The 24372-nt window shown below is 38.4% G+C and overlaps 3 protein-coding genes across 7 annotated transcripts; all 3 read right to left on the bottom strand.

The window, feature by feature from the left end:
* Positions 1-8550: 8550 nt before the first annotated feature.
* On the bottom strand, positions 8551-15081 carry znf740b (zinc finger protein 740b). 5 transcript variants are annotated; one of them, XM_020704676.3, is made up of 7 exons: positions 14941-15081; positions 12867-13018; positions 12476-12703; positions 12104-12238; positions 11889-12018; positions 10882-11000; positions 8551-10778 (listed from the first exon to the last, which is right to left on the bottom strand). In XM_020704676.3, the coding sequence occupies exons 2-7, from the start codon at positions 12909-12911 to the stop codon at positions 10629-10631; spliced, it is 807 nt and encodes a 268-aa protein (XP_020560335.1). In that variant the 5' UTR covers positions 12912-13018; positions 14941-15081; the 3' UTR covers positions 8551-10628. The 5 variants fall into 5 exon arrangements, with proteins under 5 accessions (XP_020560335.1, XP_078806727.1, XP_020560336.1 ...); XM_078950601.1 differs by lacking the exon at positions 14941-15081 and adding an exon at positions 14838-14858; XM_020704677.3 differs by lacking the exon at positions 14941-15081 and adding an exon at positions 14629-14772.
* A 159-nt stretch (positions 15082-15240) lies between these two features.
* csad (cysteine sulfinic acid decarboxylase) lies at positions 15241-20679 on the bottom strand. The gene is made up of 14 exons (XM_011477121.4): positions 20473-20679; positions 20242-20384; positions 20027-20153; positions 19850-19940; positions 18573-18795; positions 18380-18459; positions 17847-17901; positions 17642-17758; positions 17490-17554; positions 17304-17385; positions 17019-17218; positions 16655-16706; positions 16481-16573; positions 15241-16303 (listed from the first exon to the last, which is right to left on the bottom strand). Exons 1-14 carry the CDS (start codon positions 20495-20497, stop codon positions 16130-16132), a joined length of 1527 nt encoding a protein of 508 aa, XP_011475423.1. The 5' UTR covers positions 20498-20679; the 3' UTR covers positions 15241-16129.
* Positions 20680-21395: 716 nt separating this feature from the next.
* Positions 21396-23066, bottom strand: zgc:174906 (uncharacterized). The gene is made up of 3 exons (XM_004070473.5): positions 22202-23066; positions 22033-22110; positions 21396-21955 (listed from the first exon to the last, which is right to left on the bottom strand). Exons 1-3 carry the CDS (start codon positions 22515-22517, stop codon positions 21663-21665), a joined length of 687 nt encoding a protein of 228 aa, XP_004070521.1. The 5' UTR covers positions 22518-23066; the 3' UTR covers positions 21396-21662.
* Positions 23067-24372: the final 1306 nt, after the last annotated feature.

Below are 24372 nucleotides of genomic sequence, written 5' to 3'. Positions count from 1 at the left end.
AAATCAGAATGATCTTATAGGAGTAGAGTTACCAAATATGCGCGTTTTGGATAAGTTTTGATTTACATAGTTAAAGATAATTTGAAAAATAATCAATTTGTTGAATATCACAGTATGACTGTTCAAAGTTTTGTTTTTGATTTATGTTGCTGCTCTTACACCTCTTAATAGATTTTTAAGCAACAGTTCATATTACTATTTGCCAAATTGTTTTTCTTCCTATTTAATTAAAACTATGACATCAAAGTGAAGAAAAGTAAACCACATAAATGTACAGGTGGCTGTGGCCTAAGGAGGTTTGCTCTAAGGAACAACTGTCATACATACTAATGTTGGAATGCAACAAACCAATCAAAAATGTCTTTCATCCTCTTTTTGGAAACAATGATATATTTTGAGAAAATCTTTATTAGTGCACTGAAACAAGTTTCTAAGAAAGCACCCAGTATAGAAAAAGAAGACTTTAATTCATACTTAAGCATTTATCTATCAGAAAACAAAACTACTTTTATTGTTTTGAATGATCTTTTTCTTCCCTTTAATCTGTGATCTACTCGTACCATAAATGACAGCTACGATCCCAAGTATTTCACCAGATGAAAAGCAATATAAAAAGTAATTATTATAAAGCGACTTCATTATCGCACGAGTGTACTGTCATCACACCAACTTTCAGATATAATGAGGAGGCTTATCTCTGTGTGTTTTGTCAGTGACGGAAGCAGGGGGGGATGAAGGTTAAAGAGGACGAGCCTCGTAGAAGCAGGCAGCAGTAAATGTAATTAAATGAAATCCCAACGAGATGCACAGCAGGAGAAAAGAGAGGGCTGCACCAGATCCCACACAAGACGCCTGTCCAGACACTCACTTTTCATCTAAATAACCCCGCAGCACCATCGGCAGCTCAGTGGCTTGCTTTCATCCTCTAATTACAGTTGCACCGTCATAAAAACCAGCCAGGTAATTTATATTAATTATACAGGAATGAGTCTAACGGTTAAAAACTCCATGGCTTGACATACTGCACATAACATGCAGTAAAATTGTCAGATGTCTGGGTTAGAGCCTTGTAATTGATCGATGCATATATTGAAAGAGTTGCTCTCCTTCCTGTGTGTGTGTGTGTAGACTTTGTAAATTAGAGTCAATAAATTATTATCATCTGTAAGCTTACAGAGTCTTTATGTCATAGTCGATGGGCCCCCGCCCGTATCCAATGGCTTGTCCAGCTAAACAGATGCAATCCTGGATAACAATAACAGCGTGCTGGATCCAGAATGGTTGAGATCTTTATTGAAAGACGAGCTATTATACTGTCTGATTAGAGCAAGACCCACATGATTTTTAATCAACCACTCTATTAAAATGAATAAAATAGCTACGCCTGCTATCAACTATTTCCCCGGAATATTATAGGATTCATTCTAAAACAATTCATATGGCTGAAATAAAATAGGAAATAAAATGTAGAACTATAAATAACAAGCACATATGTTCCACATAGTTTAATTTTTAATTAATAAAAAAACAAACAAATCATAAATTACAAAGTTTTTTAAAATAATGCTACCCTCCTGGCAGTACCCTGGTTTTGAGTCTATTCCAGGTAATGATGACATTCTATCTAAAGTCGCATGAAAATACAGGTCATAAACATACTCACTGATGGTTTGTGGGTATATGTGCTGTAGCTTGCAATATTTCACCTTTCACCCACTATTCTGTTTTGTATTTAGAAACAGACGATGTTTATGTGCAGGAAGACTCTGATTTCCATCAGAGGACTGAATCTGTCACACAGCATTGCCAGAATAAAGTCTAGATTAGGATCTTGAAAATAAGATTTACGATAGCCCGTGCACCTTTGACAATTCCAAAACTAAAACTAAAAAACAAATTAAACCAGGCAAGTACTTGGTAGATATTTAAATACAAAGGAATAGGTATTGCAGTGCTACTCTAAGTGAAAGTTGTTGTGCTTGTGTGCATGCAGTGACAAGAAGAAATGCACCCAGGCCTGCTCCCCTTGCTGCAGCAGCAGCAGCATTGTGGCAGCCTGACGTGGTTTATGACCATAGTTGCCCCTCTGGGTCTGTTTATGGATTCCCATAGAAAAGAGAATCATGGCCACTCCAAGGAAAGCCAGCCAAAAACAACACCTCCACCGTTGCACTCTTGCCTGCTTTTGCCATAACTCAACCAGCTATTTATGTTTCTGAAGATGGGAGGGAAAGAGAGTACATTTTCATAGTAATGACATAAGATGACTGTAAATTCTGATGATAATGTTTAATTTTTTTTTTTGTTGATGAAAAATAAAAATGTCACTGCAAACGTGTTTAGTTTATTGGATGTCGTTACAAGTTGGTGAAAAAAATCGGCGAGATTTGTTTAGGGACGGACTTGATTTTTTCTGTGTAGCCTTCAAAAAGGCCTTTTTTCATGAAGCCTGGAAGATTTATTGTATGAAAACGATAAACTTTGATAGGATAATGAAAGCACACCGCCATGGGAATTGTGAGCTAAAGAAATATTCCACCTGATACATTTTTTCCTCTGCTGTTTTCCCTACAGATCTTGCGTAACTCTTCATTTGAAAGCTTGCTTTATAGGAGAAGCCGTGGAAGCTAACCAGCGGTGCTCGAGCATAGATGTTTTGGGTTAGCGTTATTTCAGGAGCTGATACATCATCTTCCTCTAAACATCTGGACAGTAAATGGGCTTGGCTGGATTCTGGTCTTTCCCATCTCTGGACCCTTACAGACAGGCTATAAAGGTATGCTACTGATAGTTTGAGGTTATGAGAACTAGGAGTGACATTGGTTATCAAACAGTCAGTATGAAGTTTTTGTGTAATAATAATAATCCAAAAGACAGTCAATTAGGAAATCCAAGAAAATTTTATGAGAGTATTTACTATTTTTTGGTAGCTTTCACTGCAATAGAAGAAAAACACTTTTTAAAAAGAAAATAAGTCTCCAAACATGTTTGATTTTTTTTTAATTTACTTTATTTTGAACAAAAATTTCATACAAAAGTGAACTTCTAAAACACAAACAAAAGCTTTCAGAGTTTCAAAAGGGGTTTTTGGATGCGTTTTAGGAATCTGTGGAAGAGTATTTTCTTGTGGCATACCTCCACACTCATGTTTTCTAATCTACTTTCCCACTTTCTCTGCTCCCTCCCCTTGGGTTCCCCAGCCACACCACAACACCCTTAACAGAGCAGCCCTGGCAGATTTACGGCCCTCGTCTTTCCATTGGCCGCTAGCGTGACAGCCAAGATTTAATGGCGCCTTCTTATTGGCCAACACTTGACAAGTTAATGTATGGCTGCAGTGTGATTTGATGCCTCTCGCCTTTGAAGTGAGTTACTGCTCTGTCACTTATAGGACACAGAAACGGTGTCAGGTTGCAATCGTAAAATCTTATCCCTGAAGGGAAATGGCACTGGAGTATAATAGTCCTTACATCATGAGAGCTTCTCACAAGCACAGATGTAGAGCTGTGAGATAGCTAACTACTGGTTGTCATCTGAAAATGCTTTGAAGAAAACGTTATATACTCACTCCAGGAAATAATACTGCTTCAAACTAGTAGAATACTCATCTGCATCCATCCCAACCCATCCTAGCACATTCCTGGTCCTGTCATAAATGTTTTCTCCACAATCCCCATCTTTCATGATCAGCAGGTTTTCTGTATGACTCTGGGGTCAGAGGATCCTTGATGACTTTGTAAATCACATGATCGCAAGCCTGATCTGCAGCAGCAAACTGCCAGGACCACTTTCTACCTCACTAATACATCTGCTCACAGCCCCAGTGTTCAAGGAGTCTTATCATCTATCTGCTGCCTATCTCTTCATCAGCCAAACAGTCTTCTCTGACAAGCTCAAGAGTAGGCTAAGTGTGGCCTTGTAACAGCCTCGACCTACAGAAACATCCAGGGCGAAATAGCATGGGTGCCCCTGCCCTGTCCATCAACCTCTTGTGAATTCACACCCTGTGTCCCTTCCCTATCCAGTCCCTCCTTCCACAAGCACTTTAAATTTTAGGTTATCTGCTACACAAGAAAAATTGCCGTAAAAATTGCGAGGCTGAGGAAAGCCCCGGATCTGGCTTTTCAAGTGAGATTGTATGATTTCAAGAAAATACCCTCACCTGAACTTGATAAGTCGGGGTTACACAGCCTGCCCCGTGACAGAGCGCTATGCAAAAGAAAGAAAACAGGTTTTACTTTGAAACAGAAATGATCCCTCTGAACTCTAACGGTTGATGGATAGTGTGGCGGCACGTTTAAAGGAGCCAAGACAAATATACATGTTAAGGGGTTAACTGTTGCAACGCTGCAATGAAGTCTTTCTTGTAGAATCATGCTTCGTTTAAACCTTTGACCTTGTTGTTCTGCTGTTGTGACCAACCAGATTGTTTGCACATCAGATTTTCTGTTACTTCTATGGGACAGGGTAAAAATGTTGAGGAAGAGCGTTGTATATTTATTTCTTTGGTTAAATTATTAAGTTTGTTTGCTTCATAGGTTTATGGTTTGTAGAAGGTGACAATGATTGCTCTGGGAGAATTCTGAGATGTTCTGTAAACTACTGAGAACTTCCAACACAACTCTTACAGTGTTTTTACCCAAAAACAGTTTGTTTTTTGTAAGTAGCTTCTGCTCCTCTTTGGTAATTTCTCACAGACAAAACAAAGATGACACCAAGCCAAAGGCTGCTATATCTGCAGGTTATGAACTCTGAGCCCCCTCTCTGCCTCTTTACTTACACACAGGACGCTGACGTGCAACAAAGACCAAACCGTCCTGCCTTGAAGTTGCGTGTGAGAGAAGGGCTACAATGTCAAGGGATCAGAGCAGTTGTTATAACTCATGATGAGGTCCATGTGAACATCTTTACCAAATGTCATGCAGGTTTTAGCTGTTGGAACAATTCATTCGCTGTTCAAAATGTTTTCATTGTACGATTGTAAGAGAAAATGTCTCTGGGACCACCAATCTCAGAGGAACATGATGGGTTGGAAAAGTGGGTATGAGGAACGTCATTCAGAAAAAGTTGAGAAATGGCTTAAAAATTAGACAAAAACATAGCTCTATCAACCAGAAAGATCACCACTACAATCATCGAAACCTCATTTCACTACCACAACAACAAAAAAAGACCTGTTCAGTTCAAAATATATCATTCTGCTGGAAAGGTTAATATTCCCATTTTGCTGAACATTTCAGAGGCACTGCAAAGAAGGTAGCCGAAAACTAAGGAAAGAACACTAATTTTAAGAAGAAAATCACTTGAAAGTGTTACATTTAAAAGTAAAAGCAAGTATTTTTACTAATCGAGAAATCTTACAATAACACCAAAATCTAAGAACAAGGAATTCCAAAAAAAAAAGCATTCAATAAGAGAAAAATTCTAACTTAAATAGAATAGCTTCAAATTGAATGTTATAAAGCCCAATAATTAGTATTTTGTTGCTAGTTCTAAAGAAAGGGTTGGGATTTTTAAAAAGTGTTGTCCTTTAATTGTTGTTCATTTTGTCTACATTGACAAACAAATTGGTGTAATAAACTGAAATGACTCATTTTAGAACAAAATGTGAACAAAAATGATCATAAAGTCCTCATAAAATCTAAAACTAGTACTAATCTTAGAATATAAATCAAAATTTTTGTTTTCAAAATGATGACCATGAACGCCAGTCTGACTTGTGAACATTTATTGAACATTAAAAATTGTCTAGTAAAATATCCTATTTCTAAAAACAAGGTTTTACATTTTTTCAAGGGTAAAATAGTTTGCAGTTTGATTGTTTTTTTGAAATGTTTTTTATATTTTTTCTATGTTTTTTTAAACAAAAGATCCCACTTTAGGAAGGATTATGGACACAGGGGGTAAAAAGGTGTAGGTTATTCAAATCTTTACTTTTATGTACTATTATTTAGCATGTGTTCAAATACTTTTTTTAAATCATTTGGTAGGGAAAGTGTGTCTGAGCGTGAAGAGACACGACAAACTCGGAGGACTTTCCACTCAATGAATGGGTTCCATCATTATTTTGGTAAAGGTTTGTGAAATCATTTGAATTTTAAACGAGTGGTAGATTTGTTTTAAGTGCTGTTTAAGTTTATCAAACCAAATGAAACACAAATATTGCAATCTTGTGCCGATCGAAAGATGGAACTTTTCTCTTGCTATCACTCACAAGGGTGATAACTTTTGCATTCCATGTCCTCTGTGTCAGCTCACTGGTCCTGGGTGTGCTGTGGCGATGCTAATTCATCTTCCTGAGTTACACTAATTGGAAAAGTGGTGACAGACATTTCAATGTGGGACACTCAGAGGCATGGAATGACAGATTGTTCCCATCAGAAACATTATGGGAGGCAGCTAGTTGGTAGGCGTCCCACTTGTATTTCACCTGATCGTTTTCTTGATTTTGGGGAAAGTAATATTGTGGCACCCAGTGGACGCTAAACTGAATGTGTACCAACTCAAAGCCTTTTTAGCAGATTTCACGTTGGTGCCAAATGCTTGACTTTCCCTATATTGCTCTTCATCTGACCTAGCTATTCTTTCATTTTATTCTTTCAAAATCCTCATTTTGGTGTTTTACACCTTTTGGGTGTAAATGGACAAGAATTCAGCTCCTTTAAAAATTTATCTCTTAGTAATAGCCCCCAGGTGTAAGAGAATATTGCAATATTTGGTAATCATTAATAAGTAATTCAGTCACATTTTCTCTGCTCGTTGTTTGATGAGAACTTTGGATTTATGGCAAATTATTCCATGTCATTTCTCATAATTACTGAGCGAGTGTGATAAGTCAAATTGATGTTTTTACTTTCCTGCTGACAAAGTGGATTTGAATGCATGAAAAAGACAGATCACCAACACGGTTGACAATTCCTTTAATTCAAATTTTTCACCGAAGAAATTCTTAATCCTTTTGGTCTGTGCTTCTCAAGTAGATCTTCTGTGAGGTTTTGAGGGGAATGGGGGGTAACCTAGACAGGAAAATTGAAATTTTAATGATCAGCGACACAGCCACCACGCTGACAGCCATGGAACACCTCCGACAGCTTAAATATCACTGCTAATTAACACGGAGAGGTGGGCTGTCACAGGCGTGATGGATGCTCAGAACGGGCAGATCGTTGCTTTCAACCAACCAGCGATTCCTTTATTAATCAAAGCTGAGATGAAAAGGCTCTCCAACACCTCAGGGAGAGGGAGATAGCAGGAGCTATTGTTGGGAGGGTTTCAATCATTCGCAGAGAGGCTGGGATGTGTTTGATCTTTGCATGGCCAAACATTTGTTGCAGACTGAGCATTGATGCTGCAGAGCACTTGTTTTTGTAAACCTCTGAACCACGCATGTGTTTGAGGAGCCACTATGTGCACAGGCAGCTAAGATTTACTGGTTGTTGGAGGAATTTGTTTGGCGGACATCTTCCTCCCTCATCTATCAATAAAGGTGAGCACGAAGAAGAAGCTTCTTCCTGATAGTGAGAGTCATGCCCTCCCACTCTCTCATTCTGGACCCACTCTACGATCCGTCTCGCTCAGATGATTTTGACCCTGGATGATTTCAGCACTTTGTGCTCGAAGATGGAGTGTTATCTCCCCACTCTGATCTCCTCCCCATCTTCCTCACTTAAGAAGTTCCATTGTAAAGAGCTGGGGGCCTTTGGGTGCTGTAAATCAGGCTGTGGAGGGGAGGGCAAGTCTCTCAAGGGAGTGGACGCACACTCCCAGAAACCTTCAGGTTGAGCTCATCCCACCTATTCTAATGTTGGAATTAAAGCCAGAGTCAGTGTCAAAGAAGGAGGCTCCAAAGGCCACGATCTCCCAATACTACCATGTCATCAGTGTGGCAGCACCTCCACAGGCAGGATTACAGAGAGACTTTTTTGAACCTCTGCAGAATGCAGCTTTCAGCCTCACACATCCGTGCATCTGTCACTGTCCACTTCCATTAGATTAATGAAAATATTGTATTTGTGCAAAATTATCAACTCAATGATCACACAACTACAGCCAGATCCAACCCCCCTACCACCTAAAACTGTCCCTTAAGAGAAAATGATGCTGTCCAAAGTAAGATTAAGAAAGCTTTTACTTTTAATTTTTTGCTGAAAGTGCGAGAATAAACAGGATCTATTTTAATTTACATATTATTTAACTGCACCACCCCTTTAAATTGATTTTTTAAAATGTAGTTTTTTTAGTTTTTGTGCACATCCTTGACCTAAAGAAGAACTTAATGTTTATCTAAAACTTAAGTTAAAATACTTGTACTCGCACTTAAAATGAAACAATGACTGCATTTCTCACTAATTCAAGTCACTTACAACTAACATTTCAGATGATTTACTTTAATGTTCACACTCACAATCTCCAGTGGAATAAAATGCTTTGTCTATTCTATAGACTGATTTCTAAGGTCATGACTGCCATCTGCTGGCATAACTGATGTATTACCAGTCTGTGAAGCATCTGCACAAATATGCTAAAAGACAAAAAACAAAAACTGAAATCTGCATTGACACAAAATAATTTATGTTCAATTTGTTGTAGATTACATGAACAGCATGGTCACAGGTGACAGAAAATAGAATAAAATAACACGACCCTTAAAATGCCACTCAGCACTAAATTTCTAGTCAGAATTGACTTCACTTCAGTCCTGAACAGAAAAACTGGTCGATGCTTTCATAAAAAAATCAAAGCAAAAAAAAAAATCTACAAGGATCATTTAAGAAATGCATGCAAATGATAAAAATACAAATAAAAATAGAAACAACTAATCATAGATAAAACACTAAAAGATACAAGTCGCAGTTTTTGTTTTGTTTCTTTCCAAAGTTGATGTCCATTTTTTTTTTTAAGCTGTTGGGAAGAAAAGAAGATTTTAAGATTCTAATGATGTCAAGACTGGTTTACTTTCAGAGGTCTGGCAAACTATTTCAACAATTGGAAAACATTTTTTGAAAAACATCAAAAACTAAAAGGGCAGGTCCCAAACTCCCTACAAACAACCGAAAAGCCTGATAGCAACAGTGCTACTTGTCTATGATTTATTAAAAAAAAGAAAATGGGGTCTAAAAAGGAAAAAGTATAAACGAAAATAAAACACATTTAAACTTTACAACCGATCTGAGTGAATTCATTGTTTACAGTCTGATTTAACTGCATGCAGGCCTGCACTTTGTCTCTACAAACAGAAGTCATCCATATTTACTGAAAGCAGTTGAGTTAAATGAGACATGAAATGAGGTGGCACTGCAGTCTGATCATGTTCAGTCATGGATAGGTCAGCGCTCCAAACGTATGGATAAAATCTATGTTGGCTTTTTTTTTTTTAAATGAATAGGATTTATTGGAGCCACTGTCACAGTCTCGGGATTAAAACATAAAGAGGTGGGAAATGTTAAATATGACAATTGATTTCTACATTTCTCAGATTTAAGAGAGCGTGCATTCGGAGTATTTCAAGTCTGAATACTATGCTCATCCGTTCCCCAAGTACTTCACAAAGGAAAAGGAAAAATAAATCTAATCAAATATTAACTGTTAAGAAAAAAAACGAGCATACAGTGGTTTAAAGGAAAAGTTACAGCAAAAATGGCTTTTATGATGGTATTCATTTTACAGAAGCATGTCAGGGAAACACCTCATTCTACAGGTGATTCCTACATCCACTGACTAAAAAAAAGGTCACTATCCACCGACTTTATAAAATCTGGGCTTCTATTAAACCTGTCCATCTTTACATTAATACAACTAACGGTTTTTGCTAATAAAAATCAGGACTAAATATCTTTAAAACAAAGTAGATTTCTGAGTATGTGCGCAAACAGGAGCTACACAACTAAGTAAATGCTGGATTAGTTGAAACCTTTAGTGTTTTTTTGTTTTTTGTTTTTACTATTTACATATTATTGATGACTGTTTCTCCAGTGATTAAAAGGTAGGAGGTTAAATTCATCGCTGAAGTTTTTTTTACAGATGAAAAAAAAAGAAAGTAATATCTATTCAAAATGAGACACTATCTGAAATCTTTCTCTATGACAACAACTTGGAACTGTAGATCTGTATACATTCATGTAACCTTAACGGGCGGGGTACTTTTTTCTTAAAGGTAGAACGTACCAGGAACCACCTACAAGCTTATTGCCTTCCAGCAGAAGAACAGAGGTGACAACCAGGACTTCACGCTAAAATGTTGGATGTTACAGTGGGTGCATCCAGATTAGAAAAAATACAAAAAGGGGGCAAAAATGGGGTTGAACTGGGATTAAATACATATTACGTGCAGCTAAAATCTTTTTTGGGTAGCAACTCCAAACAGATGCATTTGCAAACTTTCAAAACACATGTCAGTCCAGTCATTTCAGTTTTTGCTGTTGTAACCTGCTGTCCAAATTATTCCATCCCCTCCTGTTTGAGACATGAATTAAGTAAACAAAAAAAGAAAGAAAAAAAAGTACAAAGATCCAATATGAAGCTCCACAACTGAGCAGGTGAAAGCAAATTAAAGTTTGGTCGCCCTTGGATTAGGCTTTCTCTTTAGGTTGGGTGACTGTGTTGAGATGCAGACTGCTGTCAGGAAGCAATCAGACAGTCAGACGGTTGCTGGAGGGGTGTAAGGGACTCCAGGAAGCTGTATGGGTAGGAGCATCCTGGGAGTACTGGTTTTCCTCTTTGCTGACCCCAACTGTGCACAACCGTCGGTGTCTCAGCAGGCGGTCTGTCCGCGAGAAGTTCTTCAGTGAAGCAAAAAATAAAGTGTGATTCAGTTAGTGCTGTATTTTATAAATGGAGATTGTGCTAAATACAAACAATCCAAAAAAAAAAAAGTAGACTGACCTGATGGCAGCGATCACACTGGTACGGCTTCTCTCCGCTGTGCACCCTCTTGTGTCTGTCTAAGTGGTAGCGCTGAATAAACCGCATTTCACACGCATCGCAAGCAAAGGGCTTTTCCCCTGTAAGCAACCACATGTGTGGACCAGCTTTTCAGTTTTCGCTCAGATTTTAGTTTAATCTCATGACACATAGGAGCAGTGACAAAAAAACTAGATATGTTTTAAATCCCATGTACACAAAGCCATTGTTGGAGGAAATTATAAAGGTGACACTAATCTGTAGTTTTGCAACTTAAGCCTTAGTCACATGCACCCGTATGGGAAGGGGGGGCACCCGTACGGGTGCTGCAGGTTTTTGGGTTGAGAGAGGTGCGGTTGTATCTTAAAGGGAGAACAGGTGTGTCTTGCAGTTCCATTGTGGCTTGTGTGACCACCTTAAGGGACATTCATAAAAATGGATCATAAGGCGTTTGTAAAAAAACATAATAAACGCACTTATGATGTCCAAGCCCCAGATTGACCAAGGGCAAATGCTTTATACATGGGTGATACGCAAGTGACTGTAGGATCTCCCCACAAACTAAACTATCTTATTTCCTCATTTCTAACAGGTTTCCAGGCTGCACAAAGGGTGCAGCCTGGAAACCCTTGAAAAGCATTAGCGGGCTTCCTGCGCAGTGCGCAGCACTCGGGGGGAAAAAAGGAAAAATCCGTAAGACACATCTGCGTCTCCCCTACATCTCTCTTTTTACCCTTACATGTTGCTTAAGTTTTCACTACAACCTGCCTGTAGACAAAAAATGTCCACAAACAGTTTGGCCTCATGGGCTCACCGGGTTGTCTACAATCTTACATTTTTCTACGTCCAGGTTTGCCCATTTTTCACCCACAGACAGCCCGTATCCACCCCCAAAGACAGTTGGGACTAAGGCTTTAGCCTCACTGAATATGTGGAAGTGTTTAACCTTCAGCCACACTCATGTGAATCAATGTTCCTCAAGTGTTCACCTGTATGCGTGAGAATATGTCGCTTCAGGTGGTAGCTGCTCCGGAAAGCTCCATAACAGTGATCGCAGATGAAATTCTTCTGGACTTTCAGGGAGTTGTCATCATCCATTACAATCGGCGGCAGGATATGCTGCAAACATGAACACAACAAAGTTAAAGAAGGAAAAAAATCAAAATCACCTGATCTTGAGTCCTGGATTTGGAAAAATACTCACCTCCACTTTCTCTTTCACCTTGTTGGAGGACCCAGATTTTTTGTGCTTCTTCTTGGGTTGCATATTCTGGTTTGTCTGCATATCTTTACTCTCAATTATCCTTGATGAGTGATAATCTCCGTCTTTTCGGATTAGCTTTTGGGAAAAAAAAAACAGAACGTTAACTATTGGTACATAGACGGCTGAGAGAACTTGTTAGAAGAAGTTGATTTGTTGAAATAGCATCCAAAGTGTAATCACAACTACCAACAATCCATAACATTTGTTTTCTTTGCCATAGCCTCTCCTGATCAACTGATTAAGATCATGTATAATTGATAAAGTCTAGCGTTTTAACTGAAAAAAATGAGCTGATGGAGCCATGCTTCTCACCAGAGGTGGGCAGCTCCCGCCCGACTGGTTTCCCATGTGGCTGTGGTGGCCTTGTCCGTGGTGAACCTGGTGGCCGTGGTGGTTGTGGCCGTGCTGCGAGTGGTGGCTCTCAGGACTGGACCTGTGGCCCTGACCCAAGGATGACATCACCTTCTTCTGGCCTGGGATGTTGTTGGCCTGCATCAAGGCCATACTGGACAGCACCGCCTCGCAGCCCAGCAACCCAGCCTGGCAGCACAAACAACGCGTTAGAGCAAATAGAAAGGGGTGGAGGGGACAGGACTCCTACCAGAAACAAAGGGGGGGGACTTGGAGGTGAGGCTGAGCAATGCGAGTGACAGATTAATGCAACCATGATGGTGATTCTGGAGATGAAAAGACTTCCACTGACCCATTTCATATGGTCTCGAACTGAATTGTTGGAATGGTGTGTCATCGCCGAGGTTTGAATGCGTGTGTGTTTGAGGGGACAGGGGGGGCTTCGCTCAGGATGAGGGGAGACAAAAGAGATGAGACCACCCCCAAATCATCAGGGGCCAAAGCCTGAAAATAGAGGCATATGGAAATATATAACCAGATGTTGAAGACCTGAATTAATTTCTTCTGTCAGGTCAGAGAAAAAGATTGGCGCATGTCTCCTGTTGGTGTGTCTGACAAACACACAAAAAATGAATCAATTTGATGAAGAGTAAAGAAACCAAACAAAACCTAACATGAGAGCAGCAATGCTATACAATTTAAAAAGCTTTTTTTTATTACACATGAAAAAAAAACAGACTTAATTTGTGCCAGAAAATTATCATATCATCAACCCTAACCCCAGATATAATTATATATAAAGGTAAAAACCATATTTTGCTCTAACAAACTATATGGGGAAATGCGGAAACTGACTTTCACTGATTAAAAAAGTCTAACAAAGCTATCAGATTTAAACTAGAAAAACTGAAGGTCACTTTCCTCAACCCATCACCAGAAACTGCAACAGATGCTCAGCAATTCAGCTCTGATCAAAGAATAATACAAATTTACCACATAAAAACGGTCGACATTCAAAATCCTATCGCTGGGGGACTCCATGTCTAACAGAACATTCCAATAGCAAGGAATGAAGACCCTTAATATTTAAAAGGACCATGAAACTGCAGAATCTGACGGGTGTTTTATTTTTAAAGGCATATGGTCAAAGATACAATACCATAACATCAAAACTGATCTGCAAGAATTGATAGCTTGCAAAACGTTTGTCGTGTGAAAGTTAAACTTTGGTCTTGGAAATCTCACACACGTTTGGTGCTCCAACAAGTCCTGGAGAAGCTGTTAAAGTTTATGAAAGAAAAGAAAACTCTGTAGCCGAATGTTTTTCTGTCTGCCCAAGTATGTGCCTAACTAAAGTCACACATTTGTAAAACGTTAGATGTGCTGATAACAACATGAAGGCAATCTTGTGCAATGATGAAGAATTGTTTGTAAGGCAGTTAACATGACGAAATGCTTCGTCACAAGGTGCACAAACAAGGATGAAAAAACAATTTAATCATCAGAAATTGCTTTTACATTTGATATTTGGAAAAAAATACCAAGTCATTTAAAAAACGTCAACAACAAAACAAACAAAAAACAAGAACAACCAAAAAACAATCTGTTACTAGGGGAGAACTAAATTGCAAACTAACAAAAAATGAATATGATCAGTTTAAAGAAAATGTTTAAAATCAGACATAAAAAAAAGATGTGAGTGAGGCTACTAAAGAGACACATCCTGCTGAAGATGTTTACCACCTGAGTACTGAAAATATAGCAAAACACCGAGATATGATTGTAAGATGTTACACTTAACAATATAGAAGCTACACTAGTATTCAGATCTGATCCCAGAGCTGACAGCAAAACAAAGAATATAAATGATCTGAAAGTTTATTTTACGTATCTCAGAATTTAGGCTTAAAACAATGCTAATAACTACGAACTCTACTACATTTGATTAAACATTACGTGTGATTTCACGTGCAGCTTTTTCATAATTAATTAATATGGGGGTCGTTCGGTTTATGATTTTGAATTAGCAAGCACGATCAAACGGCGAGCTTAGCTTAAGCCTAGCAAGGAACAAATCTTCGGCGTTTTTGGCCGAAGAGAATAAATTTAAACACCTCAGGCTTTCGCGAGCACCTTCGGAAAACCACTTTACCAAGCCGACTGGACCCGAGCGGATCTGGATAGTTTTAGAGTCAGAACACAGACAGCAGCTAGCTAGCTAGTAGAGGTCTTGGGACAACTCTTGCATGGGAGAGCTGCACCCCCACCCCCACGCCAGACAACACAACAACAGCCAGCCAGGGCGTGCGAGCTCAACACCGACCTCATTATTAAGCCTCTCCGAGGAGGCAAAACCGTGACGAACGGAGGATTCAAAAACCTCTAGAAAACAGAAGGTCAAATGCGCTGCAATGTTGCCCGTTTACCTTTCGATTCCAAGTCCACCCAAAATACTATTTCTTGTCGCACTTCCAATTTTTTTTCAGTTTACAAACAGTGACAGGAAACACTAGCACCGGAAGTGCTCCCCAAGAAGAGTCCTAATTGGTCACGAATCCAGACACGTGACTAATGCAGACTCACCCCCATTTGCCAGGAAGGCACAGAAATAAATCGCATATTTCAAAAAGAAAGATTTACTTATTGTCTACAGTGCACTAAATTTGAAGACAATATACTAAACAAAATTAAGCGTTACAAAATAATTAACAATAATTAAAAACGAGTTTGTGTCCCTTTATGTAATGTTTTATTCATATTTTCAGGCAAATATAATAACAATAAAATCTTTACACGAAAAAATGCTACTCATTTACATAACAAGGCGAATCATTTATGGTATTTAAAGAGCAGCCTTTTAGAATAAAAAAAACACTTTTTCTGTCTTTCTGACTGTTGAAGAATTCGGATTGTTGTCAATATTGTATACTGTACATATCTTTGAGCCCTTGTAGTGTTCATTTAATCAGTAAAAAAGAAACTTTAACGAACATTCATGGAGCTCATAATATGAAACTTATTTGTAATTACCCTTTCTTCTTTTTCTTTGCCCTACACTTGATTAGTAATTTAAATATTCACTTATTCGCTCAAAGACCTTAATTAGTCAATATAATTAGCTATTTTAAGGAAAAAGCCATATTATCTTTCTAAAATGAAATTATTGACCTATGCTTAATTTCTGTTTTTCAGGTGTTTAACTAACACGTATCAACATATCTATAATTGTAATTTGATTCAAGTGCATAAATAGAAAAGGTGAAAATTAGCTATTTTTTGCGAACTACTCCCTTCCATTTTAGTCTAATTTGCAAAGGAATTTTGAAATAACTGAAATTATTTTGATAAAAACCACAATTTTAAAAGAAAAGGTTTGCGATTTTCTAATAGAATAGTTTTGTGCAATTTTTATTATTCTACATTTAATTCCATGGAATAATAACACAGTTATGAATGCATACATTGGATTTTCTTAAATCTAATTCTTAATTTCATTACTAACGATGTGAGAATGGTCATGAATATAACACTTTTCTACCTTGATTAAGACCCAAAGTGCTTTACAGTCACAGTTCCAGTCTCTCACTCACACACACATTCCCACACTGATAATGATCACAAACATTTTCCAAGTCGTTCTATTTCATCAAGGAAGAAGTCCATGTCTTTATGGCAAATATGAGGAGAGAACACAGTCACACGGAAAAAGTTCCCTAAGTCTCCGAGAGGTTGGTAGCCCACCATCATTGTTCCCTCTTTCATCATGCGTTCCTTAATGACTGGAGCAACCTTAGCAAAAACAAACAAAAAAAATGGATGAAAATTTTTTTTTACACAAAAGAGAAACTCTGAAAAACGTTACATTTAGTGTGTTTCAACATAAATGCAAAAACTTTAAAGTAGGTGATAATTAGAAATATTGCAAATGGACACCACTTATTTTGCTTGTGGGTTTTGGATACTTACTTTTGCCAATTTATCCTGGTAATCAGCATTTCCCTCCTTCCCTCTCAGACTTGGTGGTATGAACCAGAAGCACACATTTACAAACTCTGGCTGCTGTGAATACAACACACAACCATGGGGTTTCAGCATCTAACTAGAGAAAAAATACACTGTATACACCAAACATTGACTTACAGTGCTCACAAGCTGGAATCCATCTCTTTTCTTCATCTGTTCCAATAAATACCTGCATAAACAGGATTTACTTTTCCAGAGGAAAATTATGTGTTGAACTTACCTAAATTAACAATCTTTTTAATAACTCAGACTTAAAGAAATGTTTGAGCTGTATTTTGCAACAGACAGTCGTTGCTCAGTACAGTTTCTGGGTGATGTTTAAAATTGCTTGTTAGAAAGTTGAGAACTTCATATTTGTTAGCAATGTAAATACTCTCAACTCTTGTCATTGGTCATTTTTTTTACTGTGATAACTAATAAACAAAGATAACAAAGATAATAAACCAACATACATTTTAAAAGACAGAAATTCTTTACTTACCTCACATGAAGAAAAGCTTTATCCACACGATGCTCTAAGCCAGTGGAGCCGACAGCTTTCCACATCAACCACAGTTTCAGACAATCCACCTTGCGGCTGCACTGCACAGACTTATCCCCTATGTCTAGGTTTACATCGTAGAATTTGTCCTGCTGGAAGAGGTATGATGCGTTGGCACAGTTGCATCGTTTCAGGAGATTCTGGTAAACACAGAACGATCAAAAATTACAAATCTGTTTAATGAAAAACATGAAGGTTTATTTGCTTTACGGTGCAAAAACAAACCGTGGTATCCTGCAGCAGAAAGGCAGAACACTGGAGGCCGGCCAGCAGCATCTTATGAGGATTCCATGATACAGACTTTGCTCTTAAGCACACATAGATATACATACACAAAATGATCACATCTGCTGATCCCTGTAGATCTATTCTTGTAAAGTACACAGATTATATTGTTTTGGCCCACATTACCTCTCAACTCCTTTCATTAGGTGTCTATGCTGCTTGGAAAAGAGCACGCTTCCTCCCCACGCAGCCTAAAACAAGAGACGACAACAACAGAAATACACAGCAGGATTCTATATAACACATCAAAATGTGTATTTTTCCAATGGAAGACTTACATCAACGTGCATCCAGAGCTGGTGTTTGTCACAAACGTCAGCTATGCAATCCAGGGGGTCAAAGGATCCCAGCACTGTGGTGCCTGATGTGCAGCTCACTAGTAGTGGTACGAAACCCTTTGACAGCAGAAAATCACAAGAACACTTAAATTCTCAGATTTATAGTGCATTTAGTCCACTTCAACACCTGACATTCTTGAATTACCTGAGATTTAGCCAGCTCTATCTTTGCATCAAGATCCTCTGGAATCATGCGACCACTAAGAAAAGGGGGAAAATTGTTAAATTCACACAACAAAAGGGTTGAGTTTAATTTACTGAGTTTGATTTTGATCATTTAGAGCAAAGATAAACAATGTTTTTGTGTTCTTTAAGATCTCATGGTTATTTTTCCAACAAAGCCCTTTGCTTTTATAGTATTCTTATAGGATTTCCAAAACTATAATGGGAGTTGTAGCTGGTCTATATTGTGTAATTGGGTATTTTCTTCACACTTGGAAAGGAAACACTTAAGTCATTGTGAGTTAACACCATTTAAGTAAATGGAACTGAGGTTTTTAGCATGCTCCATGTATTTACTAAAATAATAACAACAATAAATTTGATGCAAGTTTTAGTTGACTTAATAAATCATGAATTGAAAAGACAATAACAATAATAATAAGTTAGAATAGTCTAAGAGCAGAAAAGGTAATCTAAGCCTCTGTGCTCTTAGCTTTCAAAAAAGATGTCTCTTACCCATCATCCACTTTTACTAAGATGACACTGTCTGTTCCAAAACCCAGATATGAAGCCCCTTTCTGTACAGAGTAATGGCTCTGTAAAACACAAGGAAACATTTGCTGGCATAAATCTTACAAAAATACAAAAACCTGTTCATAACATTTCTACAGATCTAACAGAACATGCAGGACTCCATGACTGCTCTGACCCCTGGGGATGAAAAGATGGCCAGTCGAGGAAGAGCCCACAGCCCCTTGGTCTTGACCTCTGGAAATAGTTTGTAGCGAGCAAGGTTCATGGCATACATGTTGGAGGTGGACCCTCCTGGGCAAAAAATGCCATCACCATCCGTCCATCCCACCAGCTGACGCAATGCTTTGAGAACCTCAGTCTCCATCAGCACAAAGACAGGTGCCACTTCGTAGGTGAAGCTGTCGGTCACAACAACATGTGAAAAATTACTCAGGATTTCAGTACTAGTGTTTTGGTAGATTTAACTTCATTCAAATTGGATTTCAAACAATCCCATAGGGGATTATGACTTTTTCTTTATAGTTTTTTTTCACACGAGACAATGCATTATAACAACCTATACCTACCTGAAGCAGTTACAGCATATTTTCTCTGAGATGGTTTAGATCCCACATAGTTTTACTTGAGACAGGTTTTATATACGGCTTTGTTTTGAGAATTTCAGTTTCCGATTCTAAGTCAGTCTTTGAATAAATCATGTCTTTGGGGCAAAAACAAACACACACTTGCAGTGGAATATCAGATACATAGATTTGCTGTTAGTTTTACTGATAAACTAAAATGAAAAATTCTGTTGGAACTGAAGAATAAGGACAAAACCTGCCCTGGGAAAATAAACTTTTTAAAAGTTGGAAGCTATATTTTTATCAGTCTTATGAATAACAATGCAGGACTGATACTGAAAACTGCGGGTATTGCATTTTACAGATTTAGTTAAAGCATTTGGTTTGTTATCTTGATCAGTGAAGTGATGTAAAGGACGAACACCTGTGGGATGACTCTGCTGAACGAATACTGTTATATAAGGACCTGTTAAGACACTTGAACTTTGTGTTTCTGCCTTGCTAAGGAATTCCCATCAGAGCTGCAGTGGTAGTGTACAGTTCAAGGCTTACCACTCAGATCTCCTATACACTAAAGCCACATAGAGTCTTCAATTTTTGGGGTTTATAAACCATTTTGTTTGGATTCTGATTATGCTGGGAAAATGTAAAGCTTTACTTTCTTTTCGTAAACGTTTCCATCGTTAGAGCTTGCAAGAGTGAAGGTTGTGTTCGCTCTGCAATAACCGGATTAGAAACAATCAAGTCTGGCATCAAAAAACAAAAACACTTTAAAAATGTATCATTTAAAACTGGCTTTTATTCAAAGGTTTCGACTATCAGTTACTGACATTATCAGAAATTTTGAAGCCCTCCATAATTTTAATGACTATTTACTGATATTTCTTACAGGTTAGTGTTGAGGGCCTCAGTAAGGAAGCGTCCAGCCAGAGAATGATAATCCACCCCACCAAACTGCTGATTGAAGAAGTGTGGGTGACCTGAAATATACAATAAAACAGAGTCATCAATCGAAAAAGAAGAAGAAATAGAGCTGACTTTATTTTGCAGTTACTGTGATTCTTACTCGTCTTAATGCTGTACTTTGCAACATCTCTGACTCTCTGCAGGAGCCTGTCTTGTGACTCTCCCGTGTCTCTCAGCTGCAGATCCAGCAGCAGAGCCAGACTCTCAGGCTCTCTCCACTCACACACCTGCATAAGCAGTTCATGGATTACCAGCTTTGCTCCCAACGGCAACTGTAACACGATCCGTAAGACACTTAAAAGCTTCAAAGGGCACCTTTTCTTCAGCATCTGTTCCCTTGCGGAGCACCTCTTCCACTATAATTTTGAAGGCCTCATTCAAGAAGAGCTGGCCTTCTGCGTGATCAATAAGAGGCTGAGTTAAATCCCGGAGGGCTGGTTCCAAAGTCCCTCCATCTGCTGTTGATGCAATAGTTTAAACAGAAACACTTAAGATTAAGGGGCTGCTGTCCAACATAAACAGGCAGATGTTACACACTGTACTTACAGGAGAACGGAGATGTTTTTGCCATCGGTATGCTCTAAAATGAGTCCAAAATCTCTGCTGCCGTTTGATACCAGCCACACAGATGGTGGAAAATGGCTGCAACAGAAGAGTGAGGAGTAGGCTGGACTCAACCTTTGTCCTGCACCAGAAGTTAATTAATGTTGTCTGACACGATTGTAGAGTGTGGGAAAACCAAACAAGAATGCTGTGATTCATTTTGAAAGGGCATTAAAAAAAACAAAAAAACTTATTTTAGCTAACTAAGTGAAGCTTTCACTTTCATGAAGAACCAAGAGCATCTTAGGAGCCGACACATTAAATTTCAGAGATGAAAATGAGTAATTACTGTGACTACATTACAAATACTTTTGAATTGTACAGTTGGAGTGAAAGTACTAGTGCTTAAGACTTCCTCATATCCTGATAAGGACCAAGATGAAGACACATTTTTCAGGGCAAAAGCAAATATGAATCTGTACAGGTTGGGATGTAAAATAAACATTAAAAAAATATAAAGAAAGTAGAAGTGATCAAATCATGACTGACTTATTAAAAACCCTAAAAAATATTAAATCTATTGCAAATAAAAACCAGCCTGAAAATTAAAGAAAGTTGTAGTAACTGATAAAGGATGTCCCACAGTTTGGATTAGTCATTGGCTTGAAAGTTGCGATTAAAAACAATATATTATCAAACTATCATTGATATCTTGTTCTTTTGAACCCTTTTTTTATTGAAAAGTGAAAGATTTAGTTTGGTGTACAATTTACTTTCATTGTCTATATTTCCTCTTTCCTAATCTAAATTTTTTTAAAAGTTATTTTGATTTGAAAAGCAGGACTTTTTTCTGATCACACACATCTTGCAATGCTAAATAGAAACTTTTCAATAGTGTATAAAACAGTTATATGAAACTCACACACTTGCAAAAATAAAACACAATTTATTCCTCTAATTAAGCAGTGATATCAAAAGGAAAACTTTAAATGTAGAAAATTGCCTGTAAAATAAAGTTTTATCATACAATCTTTAATTTTGTACCCAAAACAATACGTAGAGAGAAATTACGACTTTCATGCATTTTCAATGCATGTATACAAGTCGAGAAAAATGTCATAATAAATTGTATTCTAGCAAATGTCAAGTAAGTAGTCTGGTGAACTTCTGATGTGAAGATAAACATGATTTCTCTAAACATGTTCTTCGTCTGTCTCCAGTAGAAAGGCGATATTTTCAGGAGCGAGATCGAAGTTCTTCTGACTGAGGAGGGAGTGCAGGCGAGCAGCGGTGGCCTCCTCTCTTTGACTGTGGCGCCAGTAGCGCAGCATGTGGAAGACTCGCTCCGAATGCTGAGAATGGTCCTCCTCTATTTGCTCCAGCTTCACAGATGGGACGCCCAGAGCCAGTCGTCCAATCTCCCTCCAAGACCTGCCGATGGCTTGAGCGACCATCATCAGCTGCTTCTCCTTCACTAAGGCACAGCCTGTTAGAGGGACAGCAACGGAGATTGTTGGTGATGGTTTTAGCATCAAAGAATAACCTGATGAAAGCATATCTCACCATTGCTGCAAATCTTTTTAGGTGGATCTTGTGATTCAGGAGCTCCTTTTCGCCTTTTTGATACGTTGTTTTCGACTTCTAAATCAAAGATTTATTCTTTTAGGACGAAATATGTATATTTTTTTGAAAAGTGGCTGGTAAAAATAGGTAGATCTATATTTGTTGGTACCTGGAGACACTGAGTTGGCCTGCAGCTCCTGAACAGAGGCGAGCAGTGGGAAGGTCTCCTGGAGAGCCTGATCCTTCAGCAGCTCCAGCAGACCTTGTGCTGCCGTGGGACCTCTCTGGATGATCTGATCCAGAAGTTCTGTCACCTTTTCACTGGGAACACGGCAGGATTTCACCAGCTGGTATCCGTGAGGAGACAGCAGACTGCGAGCGTCTGCATGCTGCAGAACAAAATCTGCATCTGCGCTGAGAATTTCGATCAGCTTCACTTTAAGGCGTCTGATCACTTGGACTAGTGTTAGGGGTTCTTCACTCATGGCTCAATGTTTCGGTGTTTTAACACCCGATAAGAAACGTTAGATTAACAAATACCTGTATATATATATATTTGTCAAGAGGAAATATCGTCAGCAGAAACTCTTAGCGAATGTCAACATAAAGGATGCAGAGTTTTGCCACTTCTTCGGGTAAGGGGATTTCACTTTACTTTGCTATGAAAATAAGCATCGTTAAAAAAATAAAAATAGAACTAAGTTACTGCTGTATGAATATCCACGTTCACTGCATCATTTCACACATTTATCTAAAATTGGTCGAATTACATGTTTTCAGCTCCACAATATCATCATCATGATCCTCATTCTTCAGGAGCGGTGCGAAACAAAACACGTAATCGTGTTATCGTCCACCTCCATAAACATTTGGTCTCCTGGAATAAGGACGGGGGTTCTTTCTAAGCGAAATTAGCTTTCAAAATAAAATCTTACTTCGCTAAAACATCATCACTTTCGTGTTTCTTTCTCCCTGTTTTTCCGCATACAGCGTCCTTTCTTTTTCTTCTTCGCGCTCCGCCACACGTCCCAATTGTGTGCTTCCACCTAGTGGACAGATGGATTCACGGCATCAAACCTTGGCGTTTTAGTGACATCTGGTGGGGAAACCGATAAACTGCAGGTTGGAAATCTTTAAAATTTTATTTAACATTTTAGACCACATGAAAAATATGTCATGATGACATAATATTACAATTTTATTAAAGGTTTTTGTTAAGTTTTTTTTACAACTAGCATCTTTGTGGAGCATTTTTATTTCCTTCAGTGGAAACAATGGTTTGAATGTCACAATAAATGTTTGACACTTTTACTCTTTTCGACTGAGAAAAAGAAGAGTCACTGCTTGAATACCAAATATATATTTCTTGTCATCTTCCTGTGTGTGCAAAATGTCAGATTTACCATATATCCAAGTTTAGGTTCTTTGACTCTAACCGTGTAATACTATCAGAAATCCGTGGTCACGTCTGCTAAACCTTTTTACTCAGGTTCAGCAGTGGGAAATGACAAATCAATACCTTTTTCAAGGACAGGTATTTGCTCTGAGTGAGAGGAAAGCCTCTGGAGCCCATTTTATCCACACACAGTATATACTGTGACTCACTGTGTGTATTAGCTCTATGAATAAATCCAGCTTCCTCTCTGCCCACAGTGGGAGGAGAAAACAACGATTCATTTATTCTTGTTATTTATTTTCCCCACCCGGGCAGGAGTGCTGTACAAGAGAGGAATGCACACTTCATCTGCCTTTATGACCTTTATGCACTTCTACTGACTTTATCACAAGATAAATTTGAATCCCACTCAGTCTTTATGTAGAAAATGCACAGGGCTGAAGAGAAAAGGCAAAAATGCGGCAGTCTACTTCCATAGGAAAATGTTTTCAACTCCACATGCTACACTGAACACTCAGCAGGCATCATATTATTGCAGCCCAAGTGGGGCATGTTCTGCACAGAACATTACATTGAACTTAGTTAGCAGCTGATCAAGCAGAATCCTACTCGCAGCCTTGCTTCCATCCAGGTTTCTTTTTTTTAATCTCCCCTCGTACTTGTGAATGGCACAATAGCTCACTCTCTCAGCATGTGGTGATAGAGAATGATGCATTTTCTGGGTGAGCTGCTCAAACTCCATTTTCCACAGAATCTGCACCTGGAAAATTAGGATTTTTGTTTCCTTACACAGATGGGTGTGTGCACATGTGTGCCCAACAAAGCATGTGTACAAGTCAAGAGCAAGCCAGTGTAGCATGAAAAATAGTGTCTTTTTTGTTGCTGTCTTTGGTTTGAACAAATAGAAATTGGTATTATTTTGTGAATCAATTGCAAAAACACAC

Source organism: Oryzias latipes, chromosome 7, assembly GCF_053564925.1.
Source record: "Oryzias latipes strain Hd-rR chromosome 7, Olatipes_Hd-rR_3.1".
Classification (NCBI taxonomy): Eukaryota; Metazoa; Chordata; class Actinopteri; order Beloniformes; family Adrianichthyidae; genus Oryzias; species Oryzias latipes.
The sequence above is the reverse complement of the archived record's forward strand: the minus strand, read 5'-3'. Positions and strand labels throughout refer to the sequence as shown.